This window comes from Puntigrus tetrazona, chromosome 16 (genome assembly GCF_018831695.1).
Source record: "Puntigrus tetrazona isolate hp1 chromosome 16, ASM1883169v1, whole genome shotgun sequence".
Lineage (NCBI taxonomy): Eukaryota > Metazoa > Chordata > Actinopteri > Cypriniformes > Cyprinidae > Puntigrus > Puntigrus tetrazona.
Window position 1 is genome coordinate 26,238,485 of NC_056714.1, and position 8,636 is coordinate 26,247,120.

General features: G+C 36.9%; 1 protein-coding gene across 1 annotated transcript; it reads right to left on the reverse strand.

Moving 5' to 3' along the window:
- Positions 1 to 2,295: 2,295 nt before the first annotated feature.
- Positions 2,296 to 7,836, reverse strand: LOC122360601 (serpin B6-like). The gene is made up of 8 exons (XM_043261370.1): positions 7,676 to 7,836; positions 7,385 to 7,561; positions 4,762 to 4,917; positions 4,481 to 4,636; positions 4,267 to 4,384; positions 3,518 to 3,660; positions 3,270 to 3,437; positions 2,296 to 2,927 (listed from the first exon to the last, which is right to left on the reverse strand). Exons 2-8 carry the CDS (start codon positions 7,550 to 7,552, stop codon positions 2,523 to 2,525), a joined length of 1,314 nt encoding a protein of 437 aa, XP_043117305.1. The 5' UTR covers positions 7,553 to 7,561; positions 7,676 to 7,836; the 3' UTR covers positions 2,296 to 2,522.
- Between the last annotated feature and the right edge of the window lie 800 nt (positions 7,837 to 8,636).

The window sequence follows — 8,636 nt, forward strand, 5'->3', positions numbered from 1 at the left end:
TAGATGAATGGGTGCAGCCGGGGCATGTCGTCTCAATTTAAAGTGCAATTCAAATTTGGTTGGGTTTTAAACTGCTATGTGTTTTATCAAAATCAAATAGAATGTAATCTTCACTCTCACTGACGAAATTTAGCTGAAAAGAGAAAAGCTTTAATTTTTTAGAACACAGCATGCACAAGCATAAAAACAACAAGCACAATATTCTAAGGGTGTTTACAATTAAAATAAAACTACAATAGCACCCCAAAATAAAATAGCACCGCAAAGGGGTTTGTTACTATACATTAAAATATGTTAACTGAAAGGAAAAATTAAAAACTAACTTTATCTCAGCTAGTTATGAAAGCAACATTTCTCGTTCTCCTTTACTTACGTACTAAATAACTAAAACTGCATACATGAATATAACTATAAATACACAGACATAAAAAAACCCCGACTAAAATTACAAACCGACTAAAGCACTGCTTTAAAAAAAATCTCTTTTTTAAAAAAAGAATGTTACAAGAAATATTTTTTTAATTAATCAAAGAATTGGTTGCAAAATAAATATAAGACATCTTTCTTGAAAACGAGCAAGAATGCATTTAATGATTTCGTTTAGATTTTTTAAATGCAAAATGGTTGGGAAGTAGTAATGAAATGAGGTTTGTCTAACTCTATGCGTGTTTACACATTACACAAGACACGAGTTCTTGTTGTATGCTGCATATAGGGTGTGTAGCCTATACATTAGCCGTGCTGTAATAATAAATAAGCCTTCAGCAATGATCTCTTGACCTACGGTCACCCATCATCGCTGCTGGATATTAAAGCTCAGCTGCAGCATTAGAACGGCACAGAAGGACTAAAACGCACATACATGCAGACAAAGACTCGTTATGTGGCACGTGGGTCCTTCACAAGAACACTGTGTTCTGTACATTTTGTTCCACATGTCACGTAGAAAGAAGCGCGGGCCGCGGCGGACGTGCGCGTTCACGAAGCGCTCTGACGCCATCTGGCGGTGAAGACGCGTCATCGTCGAACTGTCTCGTCCAAATATTTCTTTTTATAGACGAAAGCGGGGCTGGCTGTCACATTTATCTGAACATTATATTAATAATTCAGAAAAAAAAAGTTCATTAGCAAAAACAGTTTTGTACAATCCAATTAATTATCAATCAAACTGCAGAATGAGTATTTTGACTGGGTTAAAAATAAATTTATATTAAAAATAAAATACTAAAAAATGTATTACATTTTTTTAGAAAATGCAAAAAAAAAATCTGTTTATATATTATCTATATATATATATATATATATATATATATATATATATATATATATATATATATATATATATATATATAAATATATATATATATATATATATATATATATATATATATATATATATATATATATATATATATATATATATATAAATGTCAAAATAATATAGTCTTAAAGTTAAACTTTAGTTAAAGTTAAAGTTAAATTAAAGTTACACATTGTAATTATGTGATGCTATTAGACTCAAAACTATTAATAGATGCATGCACAGTTTTATGCATGTATCTTACTTGCTATTTATTTTTAATAGTTTTTATTTTGATGTTATGTTATTGCCCTTGTATGTTCTGTGAAAAAAAAGAAAACTTCACAAAAAACCTATGTAGCCTATGCTACATGTGACTGGGGCTAGTGCCTTCTAGTGGTCGCACGTGTCTGTATTTGTTTACATTGCTGCACGATCGTTTAATCCCGACTCGAATTGAAAGGCATTTGTCTGTGGTCAGTAAGATACGTGCATGAAATGGATGCAGGCACATGATAACTGCGTGCATCCATCAATCATTTTGAGTCTAATATCTCTCAGTTTTCTGCCTGATATCCTGACCCTGTTTGTACCTCCTGTGGATTATCGCTCTGTCTCACCCCACTGGATTACGTTCGCCATGGACTGACCCTCGTTTGTTTTCTGGACTGCTCAGCTGACAGAATTACCAATTAATTAAATAACAATGCTCATGATAAGAGCGATCACTTCTGACATTTTTAAAGAACAGAAATCAGACCAAAAACATGCTCAATGGGCTAAAATAAAGGAACTCGTGTTTAAAATTGTTTAGAATGTAACTCAGTCATCATCACGATATTTCCCCATGACTGGCATTTTAAAAATATACAGCGATACATTTATTTTCCTCTCTTGCTGTTTATTGTCCAGCAAAACTCTCAGAAATCCATTTGAGTTTCTTACGCCATGCCTGTAATAGCTGTTAAATTATTGAAAAATCAAACAAGCTTTTATCGTTTTCTATCTTTTATTGTTTTCAGATAATCTGCAAAAAAAAAACCCAAGTGTGTAATATAAACGGATGCGTTTGATTATATTTATGACATCCAGAGACCCGCGCTAAAGCACGACATCTGAATTATCATCAACAGTTGAGACCGAGACGACCGTAATGCATTTCAATTACAAGCACATCAAGTAAACTAAACTGGCTAGATGGGTCTGAAGGAGCAGGACTCGCTCAAGGAGAACAGAAGCGTCCGTGAAACAGAATGCTCTTGGTTGGATTGTGTCGGATGAAGAAAAGGAACGGATGATCTGCGTAGAAGACCTGTGAGAGCCTCATACACCTCGTCATCATAACCACGCCGGTGGCTGCAGCCGCTTCGGTTCCTTCCTCGTTTACTTCAACAAAGGCTTTATGGATCACCTTCGTCACCACCAGATCATTGTTGGGAGACAAGCCTGAAAGATCGACCTTCTTCCCGTCAAACACGTCCTCCATTCCCATGCTGATCAGAAGACTCTTCATGTCGTAGGTTTCCTCCATCTTGAATCTGGGCAGAGATACCTGAACTTCTTGTTGACGCATGACTTCAGGTCTCGTCCACTCCATGAGCTTCTCGTAGGTCAGTGCCTTTTCAAGCTGGATAAGAAAGTCATGTTTAATGTGTGTGTGTGTGTGTGTGTTTAAACCAACATATATACTAAGAACTTGGCACATGTATTTAAAATAATGAAACAACAATCCATATACAATAAAGGTTCTATATTGGCTTCCATGGTTCCATAAAGAACTTTAACATCTGTGGAACATGTCTATTCCACGAATCAAAACCTTTCTATTCTTTACCATGAAAAAAGGTTCTTTAGGTGTTCTTCACATTCAGAAAAGGTGAAAGGTTCTTCAAAAGCTTCAATGCGAAAAATAAATCCTTTTTGGGGCATTTGATAAAGTCAGTATATACTGAATGCTCTGCTGTCTCACCTTCTGAAGGCCGGTGGTTTCGTCTTGAAAATCGTTAGGAAGGATGATCAACATACTGAGATTCTTCCCGACATACGGCAGCTCCAGAACCTGACTGTTCATCTCCGGGATCAAGGCCAGAGAAAACTCTGCCTTTAGATACATCATCTTCACTGGTTTAGTTTGAGTCTGGCAAGCATCAAACACACGTCAGAACTCCTCAGATTTCATTTGAAATATTTTAATTCAACAAGAAGGTGAAACCTCACCTTGTTCAGCCTGAACTGTCCGTCTGTGGTGGCTTCCTTTGGGAATTTCTTCTCCCAGTTCCCCTTGAAGTAGATGGCGTTCACCAAGACCAGTCTCGTCATCGCATCGATAGAATCCTTTGGAAGCAAGTCCTTGATCTTTCCTAAAAAAAAATTAAAAATGCTGTAATAGTATCTCATCTAAACTTAAGATCTATAGACAAAAAAAATGCATGAAAAATAAATTAAAACGTGGTTTTTGGTAAAGTTGTAACGTTTTGAATACATTCTAGTCTTTTTTTATTGTCGGTGAAACTGCATGTAGATATAGTCATCTTCTTATTTTAATCGTAGGAAAATAATCTAGTTAATATTAGTTCACCAGTGCTGTATGTCAAACACTCAGACTTGAGAATACAAGGGATGTGAAGGTCTATAATGCAAGGACTATAGAGCAGCCATCAAGTGTTAAAAAGTGTTCTAGGTTATTACATGCAACTGTTTTTTCCCCCCTAAACTTTTAACTACAAGGAGTTATTAATCATCCAGTTTATCAACTATGCATCCTGCTGGATTTGCAAATGCGTGCGTTTAGTCAGGCCACAAAGAAATATAGAGCTAATAATAATTCCTAATAATATCTCCCAGTGGTAATATGAAAAGTAGTGGTCCTACTGCTGAGCCTTGACTTTCAGAGTATGAAGAACATTAAGGCTCAATGACTTTAAGAATCACTTTAAATTCAGTATAAGTTAATGCTGGTTTTTTACCTTGAGTGTTTTTCTCCACCCATTTGTTGATGTTGACACGTGCATCCTCGGATTTCTTCTTGAAGTCCACCTTCTCCAGTCCGGCTTCATAGTACCTTTTTGCGTCATTAAGGAATTTCTGTTAACGTAGGAAATCAATTGAATTAGCGATCATTTCCAAAACCTTGGTCTTCATACCATGAGCTGAACTTGAATTTATTGTTTTGAGTCTTACCTCCACAAACTGGTAGGATTGCTCTCCGTAGAGGCGGTTGGCGAGACTCAACACATACGGGACTCCTGGTTTCTTCAGTTCACTCATGAGCTTGTTGAAGCTGGAATGAACTTGCTCCTCGGTTTTTTGCCCATGTGCCGGCTGAGCAGAACATCTCTGTTTGCATCAACAATATCTAACTTAACCAGATGAACCCAACGGCTACATGCATGACCACGACAAATACAACTGTTACTGCAAGTCATGAGGTTAGTGTTTTCATGTTAATACTCGTACTAAACCTTAAGTTCAGGAGGTAGCTCAAACGTCTGGGTTTGTTGCATCATTGACGGTCCATGTTGACCCTTGACGCCGCAGGATATCTGGGGTTTCTGGTCTTGTTGGTGAGGACCTGGAGTTGCTGCACTGGGTTTGGGAGGATTGGTAAAACTCAGGACCTAGATAGCATCATTATAGTAGAATAAAATCATTAGTATTCCCAGTCAGAACTGTCCGGTTTGTAAATTGTTGGTAAATATCACATTATGCTACATACAGGTGTGTGTCAATAAATTAGAATGTCATGGAAAAGTTAATTTATTTCAGTAATTCAACTCAAATTGTGAAACTCGTGTATTAAATAAATTCAGTGCACACAGGCTGAAGTAGTTTAAGTCTTTTGTTCTTTAAATTGTGACGATTTTGGCTCACATTAAAAGAAAGTATATTCATTTACTGTACATGTATCCAATACTTGGTAGGGACTCCTTTTGGTTTAATTACTGCCTCGATTCGGCGTGGCATGCTAAAAAAAAACCCTAAAGGTGGTACGGAAACCCAGATTTCTTTCACAGTGGCCTTCAGCTCATCTGCATTTTCTTGTTTCTCATTTTCTTCTTGACAATACCCTATAGATTCTCTATGGGGTTCAGGTCTGCCGAGTTTGCTGGCCAGTCAAGCACACCAACACCATAGTCATTTAACTAACTTTAACCAATTTAACTAATCTTTAAAAAGCAGTAGGAAGTGCTCAAACATTTCTTGGCAAGTGAGTGCAGTGACGTTGGTTAAAAACAAAACACACACACAATGGATCAACACTTGCAGATAACCCCAAATCATCACAGACTGTGGAAACTTAACATTGGACTTTTGGGCAAATTGAGCTACGAGCTTCTCCACCCTTCCTCCAGACTCAAGGTGCTTTGTTTCCAAATGAATACAAAACTTGCTCTCCTCTGAAAAGAGGACTTTGGAGCACTGGGCAACAGTCCAATCCATCATCTCCTTAGACTAGGTAAGATGCCTCAGATGCTGTCTGTGGTTCAGGAGTGGTTTAACAAGAGGAATACAACAACTGTAGCCAAATTCCTGGTGGCTCTTGATGTCTTGACTCAGTCCATTCTTTGTGAAGTTCACTCAAATTTTTGAATCGATTTTGCTTGTCAATCCTCACAAGGCTGCGGTTGTCTCGGTTGGTTGTGCATCTTTTGTTTCCACAATCATTTACACTGTCTGACACAGTTGCGTTTAAAAGTTAAGTGCTGGGCGTCCGGTCAGAGGAGAACTGACCCCAACTGAGTCTGGTTTCTCCCAAGGTTTTTTTTTCTCCATTCTGTATGCATGGGGTTTTGTTTCCTTGCCGCTGTCGCCTCTGGCTTACTTGGTTGGGGACACTTAACTTCTAGTGATTTAACGTCGAATTGATTACAGAGACCGTCTCTGCATTTAATAAGAAATTGTTCACTCTCGTCATTATACATCCCTGTCATTATACTGTACAGTGCTTTGATGCAACCTGTGTTGTTAAAAGCGCTATATAAATAAAAATGATTGATTGATTGAGTCAACTTCCTGTTAACATGCTTGGATACAGCACTCTGTGAACAGCCAGCTTCTTTGGTAATGAATATTTGTAGCTTACCCTCCTTGTGAAGGGCGTCAGTGATTGTCTTCTGGACAACTGTCACATCAGCCGTCTTCCCCATGATTGTGTAACCTAGCGAACCGAACCGAGAGACCGCTTTGAAGACTCGGGATACCTTTGCAGGTGTTTTGAGTTTATCAGCTGATTGGCATGCCAGCATATTCTGATTTGTTGAGATTGACGAGGTTTTCTGAAATGTGGGTCAAAATCATCACATTTAAAAGAACCAAAGACTTAAACTACTTTAGTCTGTGTGCACTGATTTTCACCAGTTTCACAATTCGAGTTGAAATAAATGTCTACTTGTTCACTCAAAAACTGAGCTGCATTAGATCACCGAGGTCTATGATCAATCATTTCCAAAAAGAAATGCAAAACTTGTGCAAACTGGAAAAAAAACAAGTTAATAAAAAGATCGAACACAAGATTTCGTGATAATATAAAACACAAGAAATATATGATACTCTATATACTCTAATATAATACTCAATACTCTCTGAGAGCAGAGTTTTAGTCAGATGTGATAAAGATTATATCTTCATTCATGTAACAACTATTATGAATCTATTTTTTAAACACCCCAAAATGCACTAAAAATTATAACATTTGAAGGAATAGATGATATCAGAAACATTTTGTTGATTTGTGCTTTCAGGGTTTTTTTTTTTTTAAAAAGTGAAAATATCCGGCAGCTTTTTGTTTTATGCAATGCCTAGAACTCAAACACTGACAAACAAGCAAAAAAGCTCTTGTTTCTGAAATCATTTTTACACATGTTCTGCGTGCAAGTTAATTATCACTGAACATCACACCTCTGCACAACATAACGACCAATGTTCATTTCTAGAGGAGCTGTTTCTTTAAAGATCTTTTGTGTGAAACGCTGACATCACTTCCTGGTCTGTTTCTATTCACTTTTTCTTCTCTCTCTCTCTCTCTCTCTCTCTCTCTCTCTCTCAGTTGAAGTAGGTGGAGAAATTCAGATTGTGTGAGATCACCTTAAACATCTGCTCCGCCGTGTTTCCTTTAGCTCCGAGAGACACCATGGCCAGAGCCGAGGAGATGCTGATCGGAGAGTAGAACACATTTTTTGAGGCGTTTCCTTCGCTGATCTTCTTGAACAGGTTGAGAGAGAACTGCGTGTTTGCTGCAGGCAAAACCTCCATTTTCACAAGCTGAGCAAGAAAGAGGAGAGATGCACTATCAGCGTAACGCACAGCTAGTTCTATTAGGCTACAAAGTATAAAAAAGCACTTCAAACTAACAGAGAAGTGAGTTAAAAGCCTTACCTAGAGTATTCAGAAGGGGTTTGGAGTGTGTTGGAGATGAATGAATTTTCTTCTGAATGTCATCCTAATAAATGCTGCCTCGCCCCAAAAACCCTGCCTCTAAACCAAATCGTCTTCCTGTCAAAATAAAGGCTTGTTAGAGCTCAGCGTGGAGGGAATGTGGGCGGTTGTAGTTGAAGGGAGCGGTGGAAAGTGTTGTCAGGCTGGATGTTTCAACATCTTACAGTAGATCGGTGATCTGGGTAAACAAAGACAAACACTGGCTTTCCTTCTCAGCTAATAGAGAACCATCGCCAAGGTTCTCTCAAAGATATTGGACAAGTTATTGGTTTTTTGAGTAAAAGAATAATGTTTTTAAAAACATCTTAAACCTTTTTAGCTGGTCTTGTCACTTTACATTGAACAATTCACAACAGCCACTTTATACTTTATATTTTATGCTTTGTACACTTCTTCATATATTTTTATATATTTTATATTTTTATATATTTTATATTTTTTTTATATTATATATATATATATATATATATATATATATATAATTTTTTTAATTTATATATATTTTTTTCTCTTATATATTCCTTTTTTAACTTTAATTTTTATCTCTTATTTATAATGCCTGCACTTCTTTTTCTTTCTTTTTCTTTTGTCCTTTCTTAAGTTTTTAGACGCTGGACGGTTGTATAAATGCATTTCACTGCATGTCGTATGTGTACGTGACAAATAAAATTTGAATTTGAATTTGATTTTTTTTTTTTACGTCAGCCTACTAGTTGTTTGGAGAACATTCAAACGTAACATCTGCGTAATATTTGCAAGCTAAACGTTCAGAGGACGTTCGGAAATTCTGCTACTTTCTGATTTTGCATCCATGCACAGTCAAGAAAATACACGACAAGCTAGATTTTGTAATTCAGTAAGGGTTAAACTGTGTTGCAACCGTTGTCATTTCCCACCACGC

Excerpts from the sequence above, each read along its gene's own strand:
- LOC122360601 (XM_043261370.1), bottom strand. The coding sequence starts at position 7,552 with ATGGAGGTTTTGCCTGCAGCAAACACGCAGTTCTCTCTCAACCTGTTC. Across the intron at positions 4,637-4,761 it reads AGCTACCTCCTGAACTTAAG|AGATGTTCTGCTCAGCCGGC; the intron begins GTTTAGTACGAG and ends TGATGCAAACAG. Across the intron at positions 3,661-4,266 it reads GGTGGAGAAAAACACTCAAG|GAAAGATCAAGGACTTGCTT; the intron begins GTAAAAAACCAG and ends ATTTTTTTTTAG.